Raw genomic sequence first — 25,631 nt, 5'->3', positions numbered from 1 at the left:
GACGCGCTCCGCGCTAGCCACGGACCGGGCAGGAGACAGACGGGGGTGGGGTGGGGGGCGAGTTCCAGCTCCCCTCCCTCCCAACGTAATAAAGGCCCCGCGCTCGCCCCCGGCGCCTCACCGGCCGCGCTCCCCCGCAGTCTCTCCGGGATGCCCCGCAGCTCCGCCTGCAGCCCCCGGAAGATCTCGTGCAGCCGCTCGAAGTGCTCGGAGGAGCTGGAGCCCAGACCCGCCATGGCGGCAGCGGCAGCAGCCGCCGTCTCCCGGCCCTCTCGCCTGTTACTAGGATCCCGGTCCCATCACCCGCTCTTCACGGACACTTCCGGGCCGCAGGTCGGGGCTTCATCGGTCCGGCCACTCGTCCCGCCCAGGAGGGTGCCCCACGTAGCGCCTGATGATAAATCACTCGGCACCGGCCTTCTGGCCACGAGGTTCACCGCGCAGTTCCCCACTGCCTTGCGAGAGCAGCATTTGGGGTCTGAGTCTCCATTCCCGAATGGGACTAGCACGGTTCTGCGGATCAGGCACTATCCCTGCCGCCTCAAGAAGGAGGCCCCGAAACTCCGTGTCGCGCACTGCATGTTGGGAAGGGTAGTCCTGCTGTGGGGAGGGTCACGCGGGAGTCACGGGACTTTCAGGTGGGTAGGTCCCAAGGCTGCGAACAACCAGACCCGACAATGCTGCGGGTGGAGCCTTCTCTCATCTCTCTCCCAGCTGCCGTTAATCCCTGGGGGTTTCTGCGATTTCCCCCCCCCCCCGTCCCCCGTCTGTGGGGTTGCCAATTTTGGTTGGACTATTCCTGGAGACTTAATGACTTGACAATCTTTAATTAAAGATTAATTGTTAATTCCTGGAGACTCCAGGCCGATCCTGGAGGGTTGGTAACCGTAGGATTGTCTGTCACAAGGGGAACAGCCACTGCCCTGTTGTTCTCTATTCTGGGACAGGGTGGCCCCCTCCCATTCCTGCTGGGTACAGGCAGCTGGGAGCCATGTGGCCTCAGTTACCTGTGGGGCCAAAACGTGCCAGATTTGGACTCAGATCAAAAGTGAATGTTGGGAAAAATTGTATTTAAAATACCCTTTGACGGTTTACAAGCCATTACTTGGCCCTCAGAATGATGGGGTGTCCACGGCCCTGCTGAAGTGTTGGGATCATTTGTGTAATGAGAATTCTAGAGTAGTTGTGTTTGACAGTATTGTGCTTGCTCCTTGCTTGCCTATGAATAACAATGTGATGGTCGGGCCTTTATCACCGCTGGTAAAGTTCAGTTCTGAAGCAACAAAATTTGTTCAACAATTGCTGTGACCACACACAGTCTATACCTGTTTCACCCCATTGCTTTGTGCAGGCAAGGAATGGAAAATGTGCAAGAGTCCTGCCCTGCAAGCATATTCAAGAGCAAGGTTTGAGGTGGTTTGCTCCCCTGAAAAATATAGCAAGGGTGTGCACATACCAGCAATCACAGAGAAACCTAGTATGTTGAGTTTGTTATGCTGTGTCATCCAATGTAGTAGCTTTGCATGTATATGAACCTAATTCAGGTTCTGGCTTGGCAGATCTTGACACTGAAGTCTCCTGTCCAAGGAGATACAGAAAGAGTCAATATAAACTTTCTCACATGGTTTAACAGTAGTGGTAAAAAAAAGGAGTGGGTAAACTCTTGCTTCCCAACCTTAATTTTCAAATCATAATCAATCATATCAGAAAAAGAACAGTTAATTTGTATGTATAATAATAATTAATATATGTATTCAGTCAGTCCATACATGGAGTAGCATTAGATGCTTATTGCAGATTTTACAGGCCACTTGTCTGGTGCTGGATGTAACCAGCCAATAGATGACTCACACAGCAGTTGTTGTGGTTGTACAGCCACAATTTGCTTGTCACAGGAAAATGGGAGTAACTAAAGTCTTTATTTCTTAAATGAGAAGTGAGTAAACTCCATACTCTCCAAATGAGAGGAGGTAAAACTCTAATTATCTGTGGCCACTTTAGTGCTTAACACTGTACTTCAACTGTGACCTGGAGGATTCCCTTTAGGGTTAATAGTCTCTATGCCCCGTTCAGTAAGTTCTTCCTTACCCTTTGCTTAAAGGGGGTCCAAGAGGCAAAGAGTCCTGTGGCACCTTATAGACTAACAGATGTATTGGAGCATGAGCTTTCGTGGGTGGATACCCATTTTGTCGGATGCATATAGGGGTCCAAGTGGTGGTAGCTGTGGTGGTTGTTTTTGTGATGTGTACACCTGACCACAGGGAACTAGCCTGAGACCCTTCCATTCATCTCATGTAGGCCATCAAATGATTTCCTGCTCTCATCAACTGTGCTGCAACTCTCATCTTAGGAAGCAGAGTTCTTTCAGGAACTTCAAAGGTATCAAAGGACGCCCACCCCCCCCACCCACCCCCAATTCGGATTTTGGAATACAAAATTGGCTCCATTTTTGTCTTGCCAGTAGAATTGTTAAATTCCTTGAAACAAGAAGTGAAGTGAAGTGTTAGGGTATGTCTACACTACAGAATAAGGTCGAATTTATAGAAGTCGGTTTTTTAGAAATCGGTTTTATATATTCGAGTGTGTGTGTCCCCACAGAAGTGCATTAAGTGCATTAACTCGGCGGAGTGCTTCCACAGTACCGAGGCTAGAGTCGACTTCCAGAGCGTTGCACTGTGGGTAGCTATCCCACAGTTCCCGCAGTCTCCGCTGCCCATTGGAATTCTGGGTTGAGATCCCAATGCCTGATGGGGCTGAAACATTGTCGCGGGTGGTTCTGGGTACATATCGTCAGTCCCCCCTTCCCTCCCTCCCTCCGTGAAAGCAAGGGCAGACAATCGTTTCGCGCCTTTTTTCCTGAGTTACCTGTGTGGACGCCATACCACCGCAAGCATGGAGCCCGCTCAGGTAACCGTCACCGTATGTCTCCTGGGTGCTGGCAGACGCGGTACGGCATTGCTACACAGTAGCAGCAACCCATTGCCTTCTGGCAGCAGACGGTGCAGTATGACTGATAGCCGTCCTCGTCATGTCCGAGGTGCTCCTGGCCACGTCGGCTGGGAGCGCCTGGGCAGACATGGGCGCAGGGACTAAATTTTTGGTGACTTGACCAGGTCATTCTCTTTAGTCCTGCAGTCAGTCGTATTGAACCGTCTAATGGTGAGCAGGCAGGCAATACGGATTGCTAGCAGTCGTATTGTACCATCTTCTGCCGGGCAGGCAAGAGATGACGATGGCTAGCAATCGTATTGTACGATCTTCTGCCGGGCAGGCAAGAGATGACGATGGCTAGCAATCGTACTGTGCCATCTTCTGCCAGGCAGGCAAGAGATGAGGATGGCTAGCAGTCGTACTGTACCATCTTCTGCCGAGCAGCCATGAGATGTGGATGGCTTGCAGTCCTTCTGCACCGTCTGCTGCCAGCCAAAGATGTAAAAGATAGATGGAGTGGATCAAAACAAGAAATAGACCAGATTTGTTTTGTACTCATTTGCCTTCTTCCCTGTCTAGGGGACTCATTCCTCTAGGTCACACTGCAGTCACTCACAGAGAAGGTGCAGCGAGGTAAATCTAGCCATGTATCAATCAGAGGCCAGGCTAACCTCCTTGTTCCAATAAGAACAATAACTTAGGTGCACCATTTCTTATTGGAACCCTCCATGAAGTCCTGCCTGAACGACTCCTTGATGTAAAGCCACCCCCTTTGTGGATTTTAGCCCCCTGAAGCCAACCCTGTAAGCCGTGTCGTCAGTCGCCCCTCCCTCCGTCAGAGCAACGGCAGACAATCATTCCGCGCCTTTTTTCTGTGCGGACACCATACCAAGGCAAGCATGGATTCCGCTCAGCTCACTTTGGCAATTAGGAGCACATTAAACACCACACGCATTATCCAGCAGTATATGCAGCACCAGAACCTGGCAAAGCGCTACCGGGCGAGGAGGCGACGTCAGCGCGGTCACGTGAGTGATCAGGACATGGACACAGATTTCTCTGAAAGCATGGGCCCTGCCAATGCATGCATCATGGTGCTAATGGGGCAGGTTCATGCTGTGGAACGCCGATTCTGGGCTCGGGAAACAAGAACAGACTGGTGGGACCGCATAGTGTTGCAGGTCTGGGACGATTCCCAGTGGCTGCGAAACTTTCGCATGCGTAAGGGCACTTTCATGGAACTTTGTGACTTGCTTTCCCCTGCCCTGAAGCGCATGAATACCAAGATGAGAGCAGCCCTCACAGTTGAGAAGCGAGTGGCGATAGCCCTGTGGAAGCTTGCAACGCCAGACAGCTACCGGTCAGTTGGGAATCAATTTGGAGTGGGCAAATCTACTGTGGGGGCTGCTGTGATGGAAGTAGCCCACGCAATCAAAGATCTGCTGATATCAAGGGTAGTGACCCTGGGAAATGTGCAGGTCATAGTGGATGGCTTTGCTGCAATGGGATTCCCTAACTGTGGTGGGGCCATAAACGGAACCCATATCCCTATCTTGGCACTGGAGCACCAAGCCGGCGAGTACATAAACTGCAAGGGGTACTTTTCAATAGTGCTGCAAGCTCTGGTGGATCACAAGGGACGTTTCACCAACATCAACGTGGGATGGCTGGGAAAGGTACATGACGCTCGCATCTTCAGGAACTCTGGTCTGTTTCAAAAGCTTCAAGAAGGGACTTTATTCCCAGACCAGAAAATAACTGTTGGTGATGTTGAAATGCCTATATGTATCCTTGGGGACCCAGCCTACCCCTTAATGCCATGGCTCATGAAGCCGTACACAGGCAGCCTGGACAGCAGTCAGGAGCTGTTCAACTACAGGCTGAGCAAGTGCAGAATGGTGGTAGAATGTGCATTTGGACGTTTAAAGGCGCGCTGGCGCAGTTTACTGACTCGCTTAGACCTCAGCGAAACCAATATTCCCACTGTTATTACTGCTTGCTGTGTGCTCCACAATATCTGTGAGAGTAAGGGGGAGACGTTTATGGCAGGGTGGGAGGTTGAGGCAAATCGCCTGGCTGCTGGTTACGCGCAGCCAGACACCAGGGCGGTTAGAAGAGCACAGGAGGGTGCGGTACGCATCAGAGAGGCTTTGAAAACCAGTTTCATGACGCCAGGCTACAGTGTGAAAGTTCTGTTTGTTTCTCCTTGATGAAACCCCCCGCCCCTTGGTTCACTCTACTTCCCTGTAAGCTAACCACCCTCCCCTCCTCCCTTTGATCACCGCTTGCAGAGGCAATAAAGTCATTGTTGCTTCACATTCATGCATTCTTTATTCATTCATCACACAAATAGGGGGATGACTACCAAGGTAGCCCAGGAGGGGTGGTGGAGGAGGGAAGGAAAATGCCACACAGCACTTCAAAAGTTTACAACTTTAAAATTTATTGAATGACAGCCTTCTTTTTTTTGGGCAATCCTCTGTGGTGGAGTGGCTGGTTGGCCGGTGGCCCCCCCACCGCGTTCTTGGGCGTCTGGGTGTGGAGGCTATGGAACTTGGGGAGGAGGGCGGTTGGTTACACAGGGGCTGTAGTGGCAGTCTGTGCTGCAGCTGCCTTTGCTGCAGCTCAGCCATACACTGGAGCATACTGGTTTGGTCCTCCAGCAGCCTCAGCATTGAATCCTGCCTCCTCTCATCACGCTGCCGCCACATTCGAGCTTCAGCCCTCTCTTCAGCCCGCCACTTACTCTCTTCAGCCCGCCACCTCTCCTCCTGGTCATTTTGTGCTTTCCTGCAGTCTGACATTATTTGCCTCCACGCATTCGTCTGTGCTCTGTCAGTGTGGGAGGACAGCATGAGCTCGGAGAACATTTCATCTTGAGTGCGTTTTTTTTTCTTTCTAATCTTCACTAGCCTCTGGGAAGGAGAAGATCCTGTGATCATTGAAACACATGCAGCTGGTGGAGAAAAGAAAAGGGACAGCGGTATTTAAAAAGACACATTTTATAAAACACTGGCTACACTCTTTCAGGGTAAACCTTGCTGTTAACATTACATACATAGCACATGTGCTTTCGTTACAAGGTCGCATTTTGCCTCCCCCCACCGCGTGGCTACCCCCTCAACCCTCCCCCCTCCCTGTGGCTAACAGCGGGGAACATTTCTGTTCAGCCGCAGGCAAACAGCCCAGCAGGAATGGGCTCCTCTGAGTGTCCCCTGAAGAAAATCACCCTATTTCAACCAGGTGACCATGGATTATATCTCACTCTCCTGAGGATAACACAGAGAGATAAAGAACGGATGTTGCTTGAACGCCAGCAAACATACACTGCAATGCTTTGTTGTACAATGATTCCCGAGTACGTGTTACTGGCCTGGAGTGGTAAAGTGTCCTACCATGAAGGACGCAATAAGTCTGCCCTCCCCAGAAACCTTTTGCAAAGGCTTTGGGAGTATATCCAGGAGAGCCGCGAATGCCAGGGCAAAGTAATCCTTTCACATGCTTGCTTTTAAACCATGTATAGTATTTTAAAAGGTACACTCACCGGAGGTCCCTTCTCCGCCTGCTGGGTCCAGGAAGCAGCCTTGGGTGGGTTCAGGGGGTACTGGCTCCAGGTCCAGGGTGAGAAACAGTTCCTGGCTGTCGGGAAAACCGGTTTCTCCGCTTGCTTGCTGTGAGCTATCTACAACCTCGTCATCATCATCATATTCTTCGTCCCCAATACCTGCTTTCGTATTGCCTCCATCTCCATTGAAGGAGTCAAACAACACGGCTGGGGTGGTGGTGGCTGAACCCCCTAAAATGGCATGCAGCTCATCATAGAAGCGGCATGTTTGGGGCTCTGACCCGGAGCGGCCGTTCGCCTCTCTGGTTTTCTGGTAGGCTTGCCTCAGCTCCTTCAGTTTCACGCGGCACTGCTTCGGGTCCCTGTTATGGCCTCTGTCCTTCATGCCCTGGGAGATTTTGACAAAGGTTTTGACATTTCGAAAACGGAGTTCTGATAGCACGGATTCCTCTCTCCATACAGCGATCAGATCCCGTACCTCCCGTTCGGTCCATGCTGGAGCTCTTTTGCGATTCTGAGACTCCATCATGGTCACCTCTGCTGATGAGCTCTGCATGGTCACCTGCAGCTTGCCACGCTGGCCAAACAGGAAATGAGATTCAAAAGTTCGCGGTTCTTTTCCTGTCTACCTGGCCAGTGCATCTGAGTTGAGAGTGCTGTCCAGAGCGGTCAAAATGGAGCACTCTGGGATAGCTCCCGGAGGCCAATACCGTCGAATTGTGTCCACAGTACCCCAAATTCGCCCCGGCAAGGCCGATTTAAGCGCTAATCCACTTGTCAGGGGTGGAGTAAGGAAATCGATTTTAAGAGCCCTTTACGTCGAAATAAAGGGCTTCATCGTGTGGACGGGTGCAGGTTTACATCGATTTAATGCTGCTAAATTCGACCTAAAGTCCTAGTGTAGACCAGGGCTTAGAGTCCTGGCTGAGCTCTTCCTTGTGGAAGATCACCTGCTGTATTGGTTGCAACTGTTGGATCTTGGGTGCTTCCAACCCGGCTGGGTCTGAGTAGCATTCAGAGACTGTCTCTATGTCTGGTCTTCAGACACACTCTCAGGGTACAGGTTTCAGAGTAACAGCCGTGTTAGTCTGTATTCGCAAAAAGAAAAGGAGTACTTGTGGCACCTTAGAGACTAACCAATTTATTTGAGCATGAGATTTCGTGAGCTACAGCTCCAATGCTGGTATCCTCTCTTGGGATATAGAGCCCTGTTAACCAGCTGCTCTAGCTTCGAAAGCAGAGTGTGGACCACCCCAAGTTTCCCCAGTAGCTTAAGCACACCTTTCACCAGCGCTCCTCTTGCGCAAGCGCTCTGGGTTACAGTTTAATGCTTTGGGGACAACATGACAATTAAATGAAGGATCATGCTGACTTTGCAAAGGCACTTCATAACCATACGCATTTTACTGAGGAGAGCACAACAGCTTTACAGATCTATGGAAAAATAACAAGCATCTGAATGCAAACCCTTCCCTCCAGTCTTCACTCCTGCCGTCTTCACTCCTGGTTTTTGGTCAGTGTTTTTATGTGTTCCAGGGCTCTCCTGCACCTCATTCCTACTCAGTTTTCTCTTCCTGGTGATGGTCTATCTTGCTAAGGAGCATGTCTCCTTTTACAAGCAGTTTCTAATACCTTGTCTCTTCCTGTCCTTGCCCTGGGGTTTTTCCATTCTCTATTCCTCTGTCTGCTGCTGGCTACTGAGGATCATTAACAGTTCATAGCTCTGCTGACAGTCTCCATTGTTCTGCCAGCAGGGGTGGATAAAAACGGATGTTTTTTTAAAAAAATTAAAAAATCAGACTTTTTAAAATTAGATTTTTAAAACATTTAAATTAAATACAAGTATATTATTTTTTTAAAAATAAGCCTATTTATTTGAAATTGATATCCTATGTTAAGGCCTAAACTTCTTATAATCTATTAAAATAATTTAAATTATATACAAAAATAACATTCAAGCAGTATATGTTTGCTGCCAAGATTTAAAGAAAGTCAAACCCCTAAAATAGTGGAAGTCAATGGCTAAAGACCTGGAATCACAGTTTCTTGAAGTGCCAAACCATCTTTTGAAAGCAATAGCCTCTTCCACGGGTGCAGAGAGAATATTTTCTTCATTTCAGTTTATTAAACTAGTTCAGTTCAATGACTGGTTCATTCGAAGTTAAGAACCCAATTGGAAGTTAAAAAAGCAGGAATGATTGTTTTTCTCTTCCAATATATGAATAAAATCTAGGTTTGAGAAGATGAGATCTTCTATTTCTAAAACCTTGGATATTCACCAGAAATAATCACTTCAGTTCACTAATTATAGATAATACTTCCTTTGTTTAATAAATCAGTTTGCTTTAAATGGGAAACATCTTTTGATAAACTTTTTGATAAAGTTCTTTTCTTCTGTATCCAGCATATTTTTTTTTAAAAATGCTCATTTTGTACATTTTTAATTCAGTTAAAATTTCCTTCCAAATAGAGCTTGACACAAATTACAAGTAAAATTTAATCCACTAATAAATAAGAAATTCATCAGTCACCATTTTGTAACATAATACAAATGTAAACATTAAGAATCTGAATAAATGTAAATTAAGCTATATAATTGCTTAAATAAACATGTATAGATATGGGGTATCTCCTAGTTAGCAAAAAGAATCACAAATTTAATGTAAGGTCTATATTTAGTTGCAAATCAACATGTTTTAATGGTTACCAACTAATGAGAATCAATCTTAAAGAAAATAACTAATAAGTACAAATCAAGGTTTCCTGCTTACTGATTTAAGTCATGATTAAAATTGGAGATTTAAATCCCTTCAGTTTAAATCAATCCACCCTATCTGTTAAGATAAGATTATTCAATTATTGATGGCTATTAATGGCCCTTTCTTTCAGGGTTGGACATTGTCAGGTTCATGCCATAAAATGGAAGATTTAATCCATATAAAAGGTCATATTGTATGAAATCTCTTTCTCACTCAAATGGATTCATAAATTTACATAGGCAGATTCCCCAAACTGTCACAAATACTTAAATGCCTGCATAATTAAGTAGGAGTGCCTATTATACAGTGTAACTATTGTTAAATATCTAACTGGACTCATAGGGAAATTTTCTATTGTCCATGGTCACTGTGCAATTTTCAAATAGTTAGAACTTTGGTAAATCATAACCAAGCCAACCAAAAGCACCACTATTTCTCGGTGAGGACTGTGTTCATGCCAATTTTCAATTCTTGCTGGTTTGGTTTTGTCTATGTTTAAAAATAATTATTAGAATTATTTTATAATTGGAAGTGTGTTTTTTCACAGTCTCATAATTCAAAAAAGTCTGAAAGATATTTGTTTGCCCTTTCCAGAAAAATTCACTGCGGGGCATAGACTGAATATGGAAAACTAAAGTTGAATGTTTCAGAAAGTTATGAGTGTGAAAATAGGAAGTTATAAATGAAACTTTTTCAACTTTAATTATAGTGGTTGGTACCAGCCATCATAAATATACGTATGTGACATAAGCAGTAGAAAACTTTTAATTTTAAAGGATGCTTGCAAACAAAACAAGTTATTTTCAAAATGACCTCTGTATCGGAAACTACAGATGTGTGTTTGCTATAGGTCCACTGAGAGCTGCCAGCTTTGGCCATCTATATATGAAAACACTGATCAGTAAAGTTCTGGTGAATTAAAGAAACTGGATTTTGATAGCTTCTTTTTCTGTAACCAGTGCCTGCACCTAAATGTTTAGAAAATGTGAAAAATCCAGAGCTGTCAGGGAAACAAAGCAGACCCATTGCCCCAGATTCTAAATTCGAGTTCTCTTCTTCATTGGTAAAGGGCCCATTGGAGGAGGCAGCATGACCATCAGTTTAATTGTCTTGATCATTCATTCGGAAATGCCATACTTTCTCCTAGCTCTCTCTCCATACACGCGCAAAATCATCTACATTTTTTGAGAGCTAATAACAGAAACCTAGAAGTGGGGTTGAAGAAGGGTAATTTACTGACATCACTAGCATGATGTTTGAATGGGATCATGCTCCAAACAGTCCTGGAAGAGATGAGTCTTCCAGCCTGAGCTCTCTGCTCAGGTAGTTCCTTCTGCATAATTAAACCTGCAGAACTGCTGTTTTCTGAATTGTGTGTTTCTTTCTGAACATCCTGGCTGAAAGAAGAGCACTGTTCCTGGTGGCACAGATCCCTCAGCTTTATTTGTGTTTTAAGATGATAGTTCACCAAACAGGGTAGTACAAACACCAAAAAGAGACTAAACACAAATATTCATCTGGGAATTTCTAGTTTGGCCACTAGATGTAGTAGATGCCAATATAACGTAATTCATCTTAGAGCGATCAGAACTACTTCCTGCTTTGCTGGCTGTTCAGTGAGTGAAATGTGGATGTTGAACCTGTGTTTGAGATGTGCAACGTTTTGAAAAAGGCTCATCTGGAAGCCGTGAAATGAAGTAGAGCTACATCATAACAAATCTGTGGCTGACCAGGGTGGCATGGTTGTCACTATCCTGCACAGCATGTCACTTGGAACTTCATGATAACAGCATGACTAGAACCCCAGTCCTGCTGCTACAAAAGGCCCAGACCTCCATCACTTGAGCAAAAGGGCCCCGGGATTCTCTTAGTTGTTAGCAATATAGAGTCTGTGACACATTTTATCACTTCCGAGTGCATATACACACTAGCCAGTTAATTTAAATATCTTCAAATATTGCACTGAGAGCACTTTGATGCTTAGACCTCAGAATGCTTTATCAAGATGGGTACTGTTAGCCCTGTTTTACAGGTTTGACGCAGAGAGAAAGTGAAATGACTTGCCTAGGGTCACTTAGTAAGGCAACAGCAGAGTCCAGAATAGAACCCAGGTTCTCTGGACTCTGAAGAGCACTTTATCTATCAGACCAGAAGTGCTGCTGACATTTAGCAAATGATAAAGCAAACCTCAGAAAGTTATAGAGTAGAGAACAAATGAACTCAGTGGCTAGGAAGTTATTGATCCTTTAGATCTAAGGAACTGACTTGCTTGCAGTTTTGTTTTATTTTGGGGGAGAAGGTATATCTTTCCCTGCAGAGAAATCACTGGGTATGACCCTTTGTTTTTTTCCACCAGTACTGCACATTGCCCAGGCTGGGTTGTTGGACTACAACTCCCAGCACGGTGTGCTCTGCCTTTCTGCACACAAAGCTGATGGGTAGGATTACAACTCCCTGCATGCAATGCTCCCTAGCCGGTGTATTTCACTAGCCTTCCCTTCTCTCTCTGCTGAGAGACAAGAGTCACTGGAAGGGAGGGCAAACAACAGACAGCAGCAATGCTAAACTGCTTGGTGACCGTGCTGGGAATATTCATCTGTGTTCCCCTTCTCCTGTTCATGGCAGCTCCCTACATCAGGTCTGTATTAGATGATTGATTAGCTACTGTGTAAACCCTTTTACCTTTTAAAAAGCATGCACCTTTTTACTTCCGCTAAATGGGGATCCAGCAAGTGCATTCTTGGTAGAGAAGGCAGATCAGTTTATTAATTATTGCACTTAGAGGAAGATCGGGTAATATGCTAGATAATAAATGTGAACATCAAATCTCAAAGGAAGAGTGTCCAGGATTCTGAGAACCTGGGTTTACATTATCATGTTATCTGTGAGTCTTAAAACCTCTCCATTCCTCTTTATAAATGAAGCAGACTTAACAAGCAATTAAAGCAGGGAACTGGCAGCCAGGCTAAGTTTGGTTTGAACCCTGCCTTTGCTGTCCATTCGCTTTGCAATCTTGGGCAAGCCTCTCTGTGCCTCAGTTTCCCCATCTGTAAAATGGAGCTAATAGCTAATTTACCAAGATGTTATGAGGTTTACTATATTAATGTCTGTGCAGCACTTGAAAGGCATAAAAGTGCTGCATAAAAATAGTATGACCATAAATGCTTAGGGTAGAGTATTAAGTAAAAGAAGAAAGTTGTTTTCCTTCCAATACATTTTAATAGATTGCTTGCTTTTGGAAAGGGTTTGGACGGGGGATTCTTTTTTGACTTCATCAAGTTAAAATGTTAGTTAGACTAACCTTGAACCCTGTATCTAGGAAATAGTAGGGAGCAATGTTGTACTAACTCCTGATCTTGGGCTGGATTGAGACCTGCTGGGTATTTCTAGCTCTAATTTCTATGATTCTCTGAACCAATTCTCTGGTTAAAATAAGCTTTTGTACTGTTAGCAATAAAATGACCATATTTAGCACCTAACCTGACCCCAAGGTAGCCACTTTAAATGCTTTGTAAACTTTCTATAATTGCCTTTTTATTATCTCTGAGCTCTTTAAAGTTGATGTAAGGTGGCAGCTTACTTTGGGAAATATGAAGTTTCAAAGAATTAAGAAGATAATTGTCAATCCATAAAAATGTGAAGGAAGAAGGCCAAATTTTCCCTTGCTGTAACCACGCTGTCTTGGTTGGAGTTACAGCTGGGACATCTGACCCAGTTCTTAGTCATCCAAATCAACTCACGCTCTTTTAAATTCCTTTAGTGTGGGTGGATTAGATTAGTTCACAAAAAGAAAAGGAGTACTTGTGGCACCTTAGAGACTAACCAATTTATTTGAGCATAAGCTTTTGTGAGCTACAGCTCACTTCATCAGATGCATACTGTGGAAAGTGTAGAAGATCTTATTATATACACACAAAGCATGAAAAAATACCTCCTCCCACCCCACTCTCCTGCTGGTAATAGCTTATCCAAAGTGACCACTCTCCTTACATTGTGTATGATAATCAAGGTGGGCCATTTCCAGCACAAATCCAGGGTTTAACAAGAACGTCTTGGGGGGGGGGGTAGGAAAAAACAAGGGGAAATAGGCTACCTTGCATAATGACTAAGCCACTCCCAGTCTCTATTCAAGCCTAAGTTAATTGTATCCAATTTGCAAATGAATTCCAATTCAGCAGTTTCTCGCTGGAGTCTGGATTTGAAGTTTTTGTTGTTGTAAAATAGCGACTTTCATGTCTGTAATCGCGTGACCAGAGAGATTGAAGTGTTCTCCGACTGGTTTATGAATGTTATAATTCTTGACATCTGATTTGTGTCCATTTACTCTTTTACGTAGAGACTGTCCAGTTTGACCAATGTACATGGCAGAGGGGCATTGCTGGCACATGATGGCATATATCACATTGGTGGATGTGCAGGTGAACGAGCCTCTGATAGTGTGGCTGATGTTATTAGGCCCTGTGATGGTGTCCCCTGAATAGTTTTGTGGGCACAGTTGGCAACGGGCTTTGTTGCAGGGATAGGTTCCTGGGTTAGTGGTTCTGTTATGTGGTATGTGGTTGCTGGTGAGTATTTGCTTCAGGTTGGGGGGCTGTCTGTAGGCAAGGACTGGCCTGTCTCCCAAGATTTGTGAGAGGGTTGGGTCATCCTTCAGGATAGGTTGTAGATCCTTAATAGTGCGTTGGAGGGGTTTTAGTTGGGGGCTGAAGGTGACGGCTAGTGGCGTTCTGTTATTTTCTTTGTTAGGCCTGTCCTGTAGTAGGTGACTTCTGGGAACTCTTCTGGCTCTATCAATCTGTTTCTTCACTTCGGCAGGTGGGTATTGTAGTTGTAAGAATGCTTGATAGAGATCTTGTAGGTGCCGCTGATCCCACTGCTATGGGTACCCGCATGGCCCCACAGTATGCCAACATTTTTATGGCTGATTTAGAACAACGCTTCCTCAGCTCTCGTCCCCTAACGCCCCTACTCTGCTTGCGCTATATTGATGACATCTTCATCATCTGGACCCATGGAAAAGAAGCCCTTGAGGAATTCCACCATGATTTCAACAATTTCCATCCCACCATCAACCTCAGCCTGGTCCAGTCCACACAAGAGATCCACTTCCTGGACACTACAGTGCTCATAAACGATGGTCACATAAACACCACCCTATACCGGAAACCTACTGACCGCTATTCCTACCTACATGCCTCCAGCTTTCACCCTGACCACACCACACGATCCATCGTCTACAGCCAAGCTCTGCGATACAACCGCATTTGCTCCAACCCCTCAGACAGAGACAGACACCTACAAGATCTCTATCAAGCATTCTTACAACTACAATACCCCCCCCAGACGTTCTTGTTAAACCCTGGATTTGTGCTGGAAATGGCCCACCTTGATTATCATACACAATGTAAGGAGAGTGGTCACTTTGGATAAGCTATTACCAGCAGGAGAGTGGGGTGGGAGGAGGTATTTTTTCATGCTTTGTGTGTATATAATAAGATCTTCTTCTGCACTTTCCACAGTATGCATCTGATGAAGTGAGCTGTAGCTCACGAAAGCTTATGCTCAAATAAATTGGTTTGTCTCTAAGGTGCCACAGGTACTCCTTTTCTTTTTGCGAATACAGACTAACACGGCTGTTACTCTGAAACCTAGATTAGTTCAGATGGTCTTGGTGAGAGGAAGATCATTGGATGATCTGTGAGAGAACTGATAGCAGCAGCCAATAGGGTAACTCTCATCCCACTTGTGTAATAGCTTGGCAGTTTGCACATATCAGTGAAGAATTTACAACACCCGATAGAGAAATACAGGCCTGGGCTACAGTGTGTGTGTGTGTGGGGGGTTCGAACTAAGATACTTCGACTTAAGTTGCGTATCTTAGTTCGACTTACCTGGCCATCCTCATGGCAGCGAGTCGACCGCGGCGGCTCCCCCGTCAACTCCCTTAATCCTGCTGCCTCTGGTTTACTCCTGCCTCTGGGCTGTGTATAGTCCTCTCTGCTCTGGGGCTGTGTACCACAGTCCCCTGTTATGTGGTGCTCATAACAAACCCTCAGCTGCATATATGCAGACATTGTGGTCCCCAGCTCTCCTGCATGCAGCGTGACATGGAAAACTTCAGATCTGTCCCCTGAACTAAATAAAGGAAGCTCTCGGCTAGGTGGCAGAGTACCAGGGCTTATGTCCCTGTTGGGCTGCAGCCACTGGAAACCAGGACTCAAGACCCCAGGACTCAAGTGCATTACATACCGACATACTTATAGCAGAGTGGGCAGCTTGGAATATTGTCTACTTCGGGGTGCAGAAGTTTGGAAGATGAATGGGAACCTGCATCAGTGGCTGTAACAACCTCTAAGAAGAGTGAGCAGTAGCTGGCGCCATGGAGGGAATATAAGAAAACAGGAACCTGGAACTGGCAGTTTATGTAAATGTCCCCGTGTCTTTCCAATTGTTCTGAACCCAGTAACTAAGTGGCTGGCTCAAAGCCAGCAAGCAGGACAACAGAACACTAAATGCCAGTCCCCAGGACTGAGCCTGATAACCAGAAAACTGTCCTTGTAAATCCCTAGTAGCTCCTCTTCTTGTCCTCTCTTCTAGGAGGTACATAGCAGGAGGGGTGTGTAAGTCAACAGCTAAGCTGAATGGGAAGGTGGTGGTAATCACGGGAGCCAACACAGGCATTGGAAAGGAGACAGCCAGAGATCTTGCACAAAGAGGCAAGTCACCTGTCCCTCCTCCACCTCCAAAAGTCCCTCTGTAATTTACATCTTCACCGGAAGTCATTGTTTTCTTCTCTGGAGGTAGGAGGGGATTATTTTGACAGCCCCATCTATACTACAACTATGATGGAGTTTGGAGACCTGGTTACATATGGTTGTCCTCTGACCCAGTAAAACACAGCTAAAAGTTATAATGGAGATAGAATCAACCATGTCCTCGGAACTAGATTAGACCCCTGGAGAGCCCAGAGCTTTAATATAGAATCATAGGGTTAAAAGAGACTGCATGGGTCATCTTTTCTAATCCCCTACCAAGATGCAGGATTATTTGTGTCTATAACATGGTTATACATCCCGACGACACTTTTAGCAATGCTGGAAGCAGGTCTCCTGACTCGATAATAATTTTACTGTAGGTGAGCCTTTATAGCTTCAGTACTGCACTTTGGTGGACTCCCAGACACACTTTCAGAACTTAGTCCATGGAAGTTAGCATGAGACCCCCTCCATCTGTGTGAGGCTGGGAACCAACTTAGTTTCATTGGTGTGTGTCTTTGTTACAGCACGGCTGAGGCTAACTTGGTTTAAAGCTATTTGGACAACTACTGTGGAGGGGGCTAAATTACATTCTTAATCATTTTAGAAACCGTGCCCTAGCCAAGGCCACCTAGGTGAAGGAGTCCATTCAAACCTTGGCCACTATGGTGAGACTACCAATGTGGGAGTCTGGTAGGACCAATATTGCTGGTTTTGTGCAGTGGACAACTTGCCCAAAAGGAGTTGGACAGAGACCCTTCAGGCTTGTTTCACACCAACCAAAGAACAGTCTTGAGAAGGTAGCACCCTTTGGTCGCTACCTAGCTGGGCTGGATTTAAGCTGGTAACTCAGAGGTAGAAAGGCTGTTTGACAACTAACCCCCTGACTTACCCACTTATTGCTCACAAATTTATCTGTAAACCTTTGGGTAGCCCACCTGCCTTTCTGTCCCGGCTCCCCACCCTGCCCCCACTGCTCATAGCCTGTGTTTCTGCTGTCCTTTCCCCATTGCAGGTGCCAGGGTGATCGTTGCCTGCAGAGACATGGCAAAGGGGGAAGCAGCAGCCTGTGAGATCCGAGCAGAGACAGGGAACCAACAAGTAATTGTGAAGAAGCTGGATCTGGCAGATACCAAGTCTATCCGAGAGTTTGCTGAGAACTTCCTAGCAGGTATGGCCCCTAGATACTGTCACGCTTACTGTTAGGGGACGGTATTTGGTTAACACCAGCTCTGATCAAAAGGGCAGCTCTCTGCTCTTTAGTTCTGAAGAGCAAATGTGGTGTAGCAGACAGATCGACTTGGGAGTTGCAACAAGTGGGTTCTATTCCAAGTTTTGCTATTGACTTGCTGTGGGACTTTGGGCAAGTCATGGCTTAACCACCTTGGTAAAATACTTTGAGAGCTGAATATGAAGGTCCTATATAAGTCCTCAGTATTATTATTAAAGTGACTGTGAAAATGCCCCTTTCTTATAGACTCATAGACTTTAAGGTCAGAAGGGACCATCATGATCATCTGGTCTGACCTTCTGCACATTGCAGGCCACAGAACCTCACCCACCCACTCCTGTAATAGACCCCAACCTCTGGCTGAGTTACTGAAGTCTTCAAATCATGATTTAAAGTCTTCAAGTTACAGAGAATCCACCATTTCCACTAGTTTAAACCTGCAAGTGACCTGTGCTCCATGCTGCAGAGGAAGGTGAGAAACCACCAGGGTCTCTGCCAATCTGACCGAGGGAAAAATTCCTTCCCAACCCCAAATATGGTGATCAGTTAGACCCTGGGCATGTGGGCAAGACCCACCAACCAGAAACCCGGGAAAGAATTCTCTGTAGTAATTCAGAGACCTTCCCATATAGTGCCGTGTTACCAGCCATTGGAGATATTTGCTGTTAGCAGTCGCAGATTAGCTAAATGCCAGTGTAGACAGTCTCTTCATATCATCCCCGCCATAAATTTACCAAGCTCAGCCTTGAAGCCGGTTAGGTTTTTGCCCCCACTACTCCCCTTGGAAGGCTGTTCCAGAACTTCATGCCTCTGGTGGTTAGAAACCTTTTTCTACTTTCAAGCCTAAACTTGTTGATGGCCAGTTTGTATCCATTTGTTCTTGTGTCCACATTGGCACTTAACTTAAATAACTTCTCTCCCTCTCTGGTATTTATCCCTCTGATATATTTATTCTTACTTACTATATGAGTCCCAATTACTTTAACTGGAGTTGTTCCCTGGGATGGCATAGGTTTATGCTGCCCCAAAGCAAGGCTGCAAAGTGGTAATAGTCTGTCCTGCACACATGGGCTGGACTAGTTCTACCCCACAACACTGCCAGCAATATTAAACCAGGAGGGAGGGCACACTGTTGCGAGTGGACTTTGTCAGACACTCCCCTGCTTGAAAAGATGCTGTTTGGTTTGTTTGCATGATGGGGAATCACCAGAGGCTGCAGTACTAGACTGGGGAGGTATCTTTTTATATTTTGGAGGGGAGGGACAACCGCAGCTCAGTCAGCTTAAGTTCTCTGGCTGATCCATGCCATACTGGTGCTGGGCGGTTGTCAGGGGATCCCTGTTTAATGTGTCATCCCATCTGTTGTTCCTTGCAGAGGAGAAGGAGCTACATATCCTCATTAACAATGCAGGTGTGATGCTGTGCCCTTACTCAAAGACGGCTGATGGCTTTGAGATACATCTGGGAGTCAATCACCTTGGTAAGGGTCTGAGAGTTGGAGGTGGCAGGCAGAGCCGGCTGTGCCTTTTTAATAAATATTGGTGGCAAAAAATCCCAGGCTGAGACTTTGCATCCAGGACTCCTCCTCTCCTGCCCCAAAGAATGCAGGGAAATAACTGAAGTTCAGAGTACTTTAAGCCTCAGTAGAGACCTAAGCTGTTTTGGGAGGGTCCTAAATTTCTTGGGGAGGAACAGTGCAGGGGAAGCTTGCCCTTTCACTGCCCACAGAGTGCCTATTCTGAGGGTACAGAGCTGGCAAATGGGACTACCATCTCCTGCAACCTTTCACCAGTTCCAGCTGTTTGAGCACCCACAAGTAGAGGCCACTTGAGAAATTTTGGGCCCTGACCTGCCTGTGTCTCACGTCTCCCATCTGTGAAATGGGGCTAATTGTGAGCTGTCTCAGTACTCGGCCTGAAGTGCTTTGAGATCCTAAGATGGAAGGCACAACAGAAAGGCAAAGTAAAACAAATCCCATCTCTCCCTAGGTCACTTCCTCTTGACCTTCCTGCTGTTGGAGTGCCTGAAGCAGTCGGCCCCAGCCCGCATAGTGAATGTGTCCTCACTGGCTCATCATGGAGGCAGGATCCGCTTCCATGACCTCCAGGGTGAGAAGTGCTACAACTGGGGCCTTGCGTATTGTCACAGTAAATTGGCCAATGTACTCTTCACCCGGGAGCTGGCTAGACGCCTTCAAGGTGAGTCTGAGAGGGGAGTTGATTGTATACCAGATGTGGCATACTCAGATCCTTTGGGTTCTGGAGGGTGGCATTCAAAATGGCACTAGAAAGTAGCTGTACTTAGATCCTGTGCAGAAATGAAGATATTCAAGGTGGGGTAAGGAAGAGACTTTATGTGGGTCCCTGGCAGGTGTTCAGGGTGGGTGGGAGCAGATGCAGTCAATCCAGAGGGACCAGCGGTTGGCCTAAGGCAGTGGCTGTGCCCCTACCCTCAGGGCTAGGGCGAGGGAGTGAGCTGGCCATACTCAGAGGAATAGGTTTCATCGTTTTCAACACTTGTCCAAAAGCAAATCTGCAAACAAAGGAGCTGTATCCCCATGGACAAAGCAGCAATTGTGAACCATGGACTGCTACTGAAAAGGCTTTGAATGCTTCTGTGCTCAGCATAGGAATCAAAGGTTATGGTGGAACAGCTGAGGTTTGCTCATCTCTCATGAGATTCAAAGTCTGAAAAATAGAGATAAGGTCTCTTATCTAGAGTCCTAGTACTGGAGTAAATCAGGAGGGGTCTGTGCTTTACAAAGCAGTGGGCAAGCCTTTAATGTTTTTGCCAGGCTGCTTTGTAAAAGGCCTAACGACTAAAATGGTACAGCGTTCATAATTGTGGTGAGATGTTGTCCACCTTTCCAGCAAGCAAGTGTAAGGGAGTTCAATTTGCCCCACTATATCTGCATCTGGACCTTTGTTTCTTTAACATGTTAGATACTGGGGTAAAACAGGAAGGCTGTTAATGCCTTCCTTCTAAGGAGGCTCTAGTGCATGTAGGCAGGGTCTAATTTGATACATGCTCCTTGTTGTCCCTCTTGCTGTAGGCACTGGAGTCACTGCAAACTCGCTGCACCCCGGCTCTGTTCATTCCAGATTGGGCCGGCACTCGATTCTATTGACCCTGTTGTGGAAGACATTTTCTTTCTTCTTGAAGACTCCACGCGAAGGAGCCCAGACCAGCGTATACTGTGCAGTGGCTGAGGAGCTGGAGTCTGTGACTGGACAGTATTTCAGGTGGGCAGAGGTACTTGATCTGCTCTGGTGGGGCAGAAGGATGCAACCCAGATGTCTCTGGGGTGTGGGGATAAGCGGTGTGGGCGAGGTAAGGCTATAATCTTTGTCTGAGAGGGGACTGTACTGAGGCTTACACAGATCTGAAGGGAGAAGTGCTAGAAATATATGTTTAGAATTTGTACCAGTTACAAGAATCTGAACACTTCGGATTGGAAAGGGGTTGATCATGACACCAAGATAAAAGTCGTATTTCTAAGGAATTCTTTACCTATATAATGATGTACATTATACCCAGTCCTGTAGTCTTTGAATGGGCTCGTGCTTTAAGCACAAGATGAACATAAGAACAGCCATACTGGGTCAGACCAAAGGTCTATCTAGCCCAGTATCCTGTCTTCTGATGGTGGCCAATGCCAGGTGCCGCAGACGGGCTGTCACAGACTCTGGGTTCTATTCCTACTCTGCCATAGACTTGTATTGAGAGCTTGGGAAGTCACTTAACTTCTCTGACCCAAATCAGCCCTGCTGTATCGTCACTGAATTCAATTGAGTCACACCAAGGATGAATTTGGTCCTCTTTGCAGTTTTCCCCCATCTGCGAAAGGATGATAATACCTGCATCTCAGTGGGGTTAGGACACTTGGTTCAGTAACGTTTGTAAAGTGCTTGGAGGGCCTCTGATTATAAGGCAGTAGCAAAAGTGCTTGGTGCTGTGCAGGCAGAGCTCAAGATTTTCAAAACTGTGTCTCAAGTTAAATACCTCCATATGTGGGCTGATTCTCCAAAGCGTGGCACATCTTGAAGCTGCACACATTGCAGGAAGCTTCAGGAAAGGAGATCCCTGCACGTCTGTGCATGCAAGGCAGTTCATTCTGCAAAATGGCTTCTGTGGCTCTTCTCGTTCATTCAGTCCAGCTCCATTTTGCTACTGATCTCAGTTGAGCTATCATGTGACCACTGTTCCCTCTAAGCTGTGCGCGCGTGTGCGCGCGCACACAGATCCTAAACCCCGCGCACACAGCGAAACACCACGCGCACAAAAATTTGCACAGCACAACAATTTGCACAGAAGACATTTTTTGCGCACATGGCCTGTCGAAAATTAGAGGGAACATTGCATATGGTCTGCATAACCATCTTCTTACCTCTTCCAAAAACACGGCTCAGGATGGCTTAACCAAATGATCATCACATGTTACTCTTAGGCAGCACTGAATGTAACTGTCCTTCTGCCTTGATCATTTCACTGTGACCACCTCACATTTGGGAATTCGATATGGAAATTGCCCTTTGATTTTTACATGAATGCAGTTGACATGAGATAAAACTCCCTCCTTCATATCTGAAACTAGAAACTCAATCTTCTCCCTTGTGATTGAACCATAGGATTATTCCAGGACATGCCTTTGTGTCTGATCTTCAAGTACAGAGTTTTTGTACCATCTTAATCTGCCTTGGCTATAGAAATAGGTCCCCTAATCCTCTCTCGAGCGCCTCTATCTCCCAGTAGATAAAAGCAGCCTTTGTGAATCTCAACTGTCCCATGTGCTGGAGCATGAGAACTCTAAGTGGATTTAGGTTTGTAAAAGAAGCAAGCATGAACTCCATGGAGAAATGGTTAGTAAATAGCAGCTTGAGTGGGTGCACACCCAGATTTATATTGGACTGTCTCTGAAATAGAACTGTGTCCAAATCCTGTCACTTAATTGAATGTAAATCGTAACAATCACTAATACTTCTTTAAAATGGCCTTTATATAAATTGGAAGTGATGAAGAATAAAGCAGCTGTGGCAGAAGCTGATGTCCTATAGCAAAACAGGTGGAGAAGAGATATAGCTGGAGACTGCCACAGCTCCTCTTAGGCACATTTTGTTCATCTCCTGTTTGTTTCGATTAGTGGGTACAGCTCTGTTCCACAAACGAGCTGTGGAAATCACATGCTGGTCTGTGTCTCTGACAGCAGTTCTGATCTTCCTGCCCTGATCCATATCCCTAGGCTGCCTTTCCTGTTGTTTTCATTGCTAAAATGGCAAGCTCCAAATAGTACATAGCTATCTACTCCTTGTCAGTGGAACTCTTAGGTTTTTTTTTTTTTTTTTTTTAATGCTGCTTTGTAATTTTCTTGTCTTTTAGTCTGATTTAAGTGAATTTTTGTCTCAGACACTTAGGGCAATAATAAACTGCACTTTTCCTTTAATCAAGCATACGTCAGGGGCAGGTAATGGCAATGGCTGCTGCTGTTGCCTGATTTTCCCCTTGGCTGCCCATCAGCGTTACCTACATTCCAAGGCACTCATCTTACTCAGTAATCATGAGCAGGTTCTAACACGCTTGGAAATCCTGAACAGGTGGTGAATTGTCCTTCCCTTACTACAACTTCAGTTTATTACGTTACCATACCCAGTAGTATAGCTGAGAGCATACAGTCCCTGCACCAAAGAATTCACAATCTGATATCCAATGTGATGTAATAAAATGGAAGGGGGCGGGGGGTGGAGGAGCAGGGGGAATAGCACTAAGATGACTGTGGCTATTCACCAAAGGCATGTCCACACCATGAGGGAGAAGACAAGGGTAGGGTTTTTAAAATAAAGGAATGTCTGACTGTGGGTGTCAGTGGAAAAGCCGGTCTTGGGTGGAGTTTGGAGTGTATAAAATATGGAACTACCTTGCTTAGTGAAATCAGTTTGTATGTACCATCTCTTTATAAACAGAATGATTGGGTAGTAAGTTAACTCCTGCCATTAAGTGGGAACCCAGCACGGTACAAGTAACCTCCACCTTTACGTTACAGCCCTCCTAGACCTTCTGCTGTCAGCTTGGAAAACTGCCTTCAAGCCACTGGCTCCTCAGACAACCATGCTGAAGAATTGTGTTTAATTATTTGTTGATTGCAGTTGACATCTGTGGGGGGAGATCTTTTCTCCAAACTCTGCTACAGCTTATTCCACAGCTGTACCTCTCCATGAGGGAGCAGCATCATTCCCCTTTCTTATGATCACCTGCCTGCGAGGCAGCCACCCTGGTTATTTATGTGGCCCACACAGGTACAAGGTGCTTTATAAACATACAGAATGGAAGGTCAGGTTCTCAGATGCTTTCCTGATAGCATGTTATTTCTATAGTCATGTTCCAAAAGGCATCAGTGAACTATGGCATTTAGGCCATTGCTGTAACCTTTGTATAAAGCAGATACGAGCAGGTAGAGCTTGGAACTACAAGGGTTACAGTGGTGGTCCCTCATGTACCAGCTCTCCTTTCCACCAGCGCTACCTACACTGAAGCCTGCATCTTTAGCAGTATGGTGGCCTGGCTGCCAGCTGCTTCCTCTCCTGCCTCCACACCCTCCCTCTGCCTTCCCCCATAAGCAATGCTACTAGTTCTCCTCTCCCCCTCTTTTTTTTTTAAATCCAGCTTGAAGGAGTTAAGCTGATAGCAGCAGCTAGTGTGTCCATGCGTTTCAGCGGGACCTGTGCTAATACAGCCAGGGCACCTGATGAAAGTCTCTTCTTTCCTTCTGCAGTGACTGCCGGCCAGCCTATGTTTCCCCTCAGGGCCGGAACGATGAGCTGGCAAAGAAGTTGTGGAATGTCAGTTGCGAGCTGCTGGGCATCCAGTGGGACTGAACTGTCGAAACCCCTGATCTGTAGCTGGATGGGCCTGGATTTGATGATCTTAAGGAGCATTTTGCTTGGGTAGAGGAACACAAGCAACCATGCACCCTGCCTGGCACTTGCAGCGGCTCTACTAGTGATTTTATAGACACAATTGCCCTTAAACTTCTGAGATATCTTGTGTTTTAAAAGAAAAGGTGAGATTATTGCCCCACTCATCCCTCTTTCCTAACTGGAGGCTCAGGGCAAAGTGCAGTGACTCAGGGCTTATCCTTTCCCCGCCCTGCCTTCCATTCCACAACACATTCTTCCCCTGGTTCCCCAATAGAAATGGAGGCTTTAGGTCAGTTAGGTTTCTGTACAAGTCAATTTAGAAATTTTGCTTTATGCTTATGGAAGAGTCTTTATGCAGCAGTAGTAACCAGACTGGTTGAGAGTTTCCTTCAATATATGCTCCACTGAGTCACTTGTCTCCGCTCCACTGCTTGGAAGGGGATCCTAAAGCTACAGCAACCCCCAGCTTAAAGGAGCAAGTGATGCGAGTGCTGAGGCCCCTCAGGATTGTTAATCAAGTGTATTTCAGTAGCCCTTGTTGACGCAACCAGGCTTGAGGACCACTTTGTGCTAGGCACTGCATAAACTGCCACATGTACCTTGTAGGTGGTTTTGGAATGCCAAACAGGGGAGCGGGGGAAGGGGGAGGAGAGCTGCCAGTAGAGAGAGTGAGCAGAGAATTGTGAGTGGTGTATAGGGTAGTAAGTAACAGAGCCTGCCCTTGACTTAGAGTAATCCAAGCTGTGTCTGATACATCCCTGCCACGTTTGCTGTCCTGATGGAGGATATTGGAATTGCAGCCCTAGACAAAGGCAGGGATCATCCCTAGCGAGACAGCAATGGCCACATTAGCAATGGGGCAGGAAGGAGAGAGTAGAACCTAGTTTACATTGGCATTAAGTTTGCCTGCCCAGTAGTTCTAGGGAGAGGTTAGCCAAGGGTGGCATGTGGCACTTACAACACATTGGACATACCTGTTGCAAAGGGCAAGTAAAGTTGGTCATTGCTGCAGTCATGCAGGCTCCAAATTCTTCCCACCCTGGGTGGTAATTGAGCTGCTTGCCTATAAGAGGTCATATTTTACACCTCATTTGACTTTTTTTCTGGAAGCATCACATGGCTAAAATGTCACTGCAGTCAGGGTATCACAGCTTGCAGGGTTGCCTTCCGCCTGCTAGGAAATCCAGACATTCAGTCCTGTACTCTGTGTAGTTACAAGTGAATGGCATTTTCTAGAAGAAGCAGATGCCTAGTTCCTGATTTAGGTTAGCACTACCAGCTCTCTCTACAGCAATGCTTGACCCTGCAAGTCACCACTGAGTTACCTCCAACCATGACATTACTAAATAAAATCATTCCTGTTTTACGCTGTTACTCCACATCTTCCTTCTCATGTATTCAAGTTGTTCTTAAGTGGGTGGCAGTGGCATGCACTAGTTTCATGCGTACAGTGTAGGAGTAAAATTAAATACAATATAG

The 25,631-nt window shown here is 46.0% G+C and overlaps 1 protein-coding gene across 2 annotated transcripts; it reads left to right on the top strand.

The window, feature by feature from the left end:
* Nucleotides 1-122: 122 nt before the first annotated feature.
* LOC141989138 (retinol dehydrogenase 12-like) lies at nucleotides 123-25,631 on the top strand. Of its 2 annotated transcripts, none has more exons than XM_074955506.1 (7): nucleotides 123-638; nucleotides 15,853-15,971; nucleotides 17,026-17,181; nucleotides 18,617-18,721; nucleotides 19,230-19,439; nucleotides 20,294-20,483; nucleotides 24,008-25,631. In XM_074955506.1, exons 1-7 carry the CDS (start codon nucleotides 151-153, stop codon nucleotides 24,108-24,110), a joined length of 1,371 nt encoding a protein of 456 aa, XP_074811607.1. In that variant the 5' UTR covers nucleotides 123-150; the 3' UTR covers nucleotides 24,111-25,631. The 2 variants fall into 2 exon arrangements, with proteins under 2 accessions (XP_074811607.1, XP_074811606.1); XM_074955505.1 differs by lacking the exon at nucleotides 123-638 and adding an exon at nucleotides 11,685-11,893 and having other exon boundaries at nucleotides 24,008-25,613.

Source organism: Natator depressus, chromosome 6 (genome assembly GCF_965152275.1).
Source record: "Natator depressus isolate rNatDep1 chromosome 6, rNatDep2.hap1, whole genome shotgun sequence".
In the NCBI taxonomy this organism is placed as follows: Eukaryota; Metazoa; Chordata; order Testudines; family Cheloniidae; genus Natator; species Natator depressus.
This window is presented reverse-complemented; position numbering and strand designations above follow the sequence as displayed.

What these genes read in the sequence shown, in the direction of transcription:
- LOC141989138 (XM_074955506.1), top strand. Translation starts at nt 151, where the DNA reads ATGCCCCGCAGCTCCGCCTGCAGCCCCCGGAAGATCTCGTGCAGCCGC. An exon ending in GCTGGCTAGACGCCTTCAAG is followed by an intron (nt 19,440 to 20,293) that starts GTGAGTCTGAGA and finishes CTCTTGCTGTAG; the next exon opens with GCACTGGAGTCACTGCAAAC. An exon ending in GTGACTGGACAGTATTTCAG is followed by an intron (nt 20,484 to 24,007) that starts GTGGGCAGAGGT and finishes TTCCTTCTGCAG; the next exon opens with TGACTGCCGGCCAGCCTATG.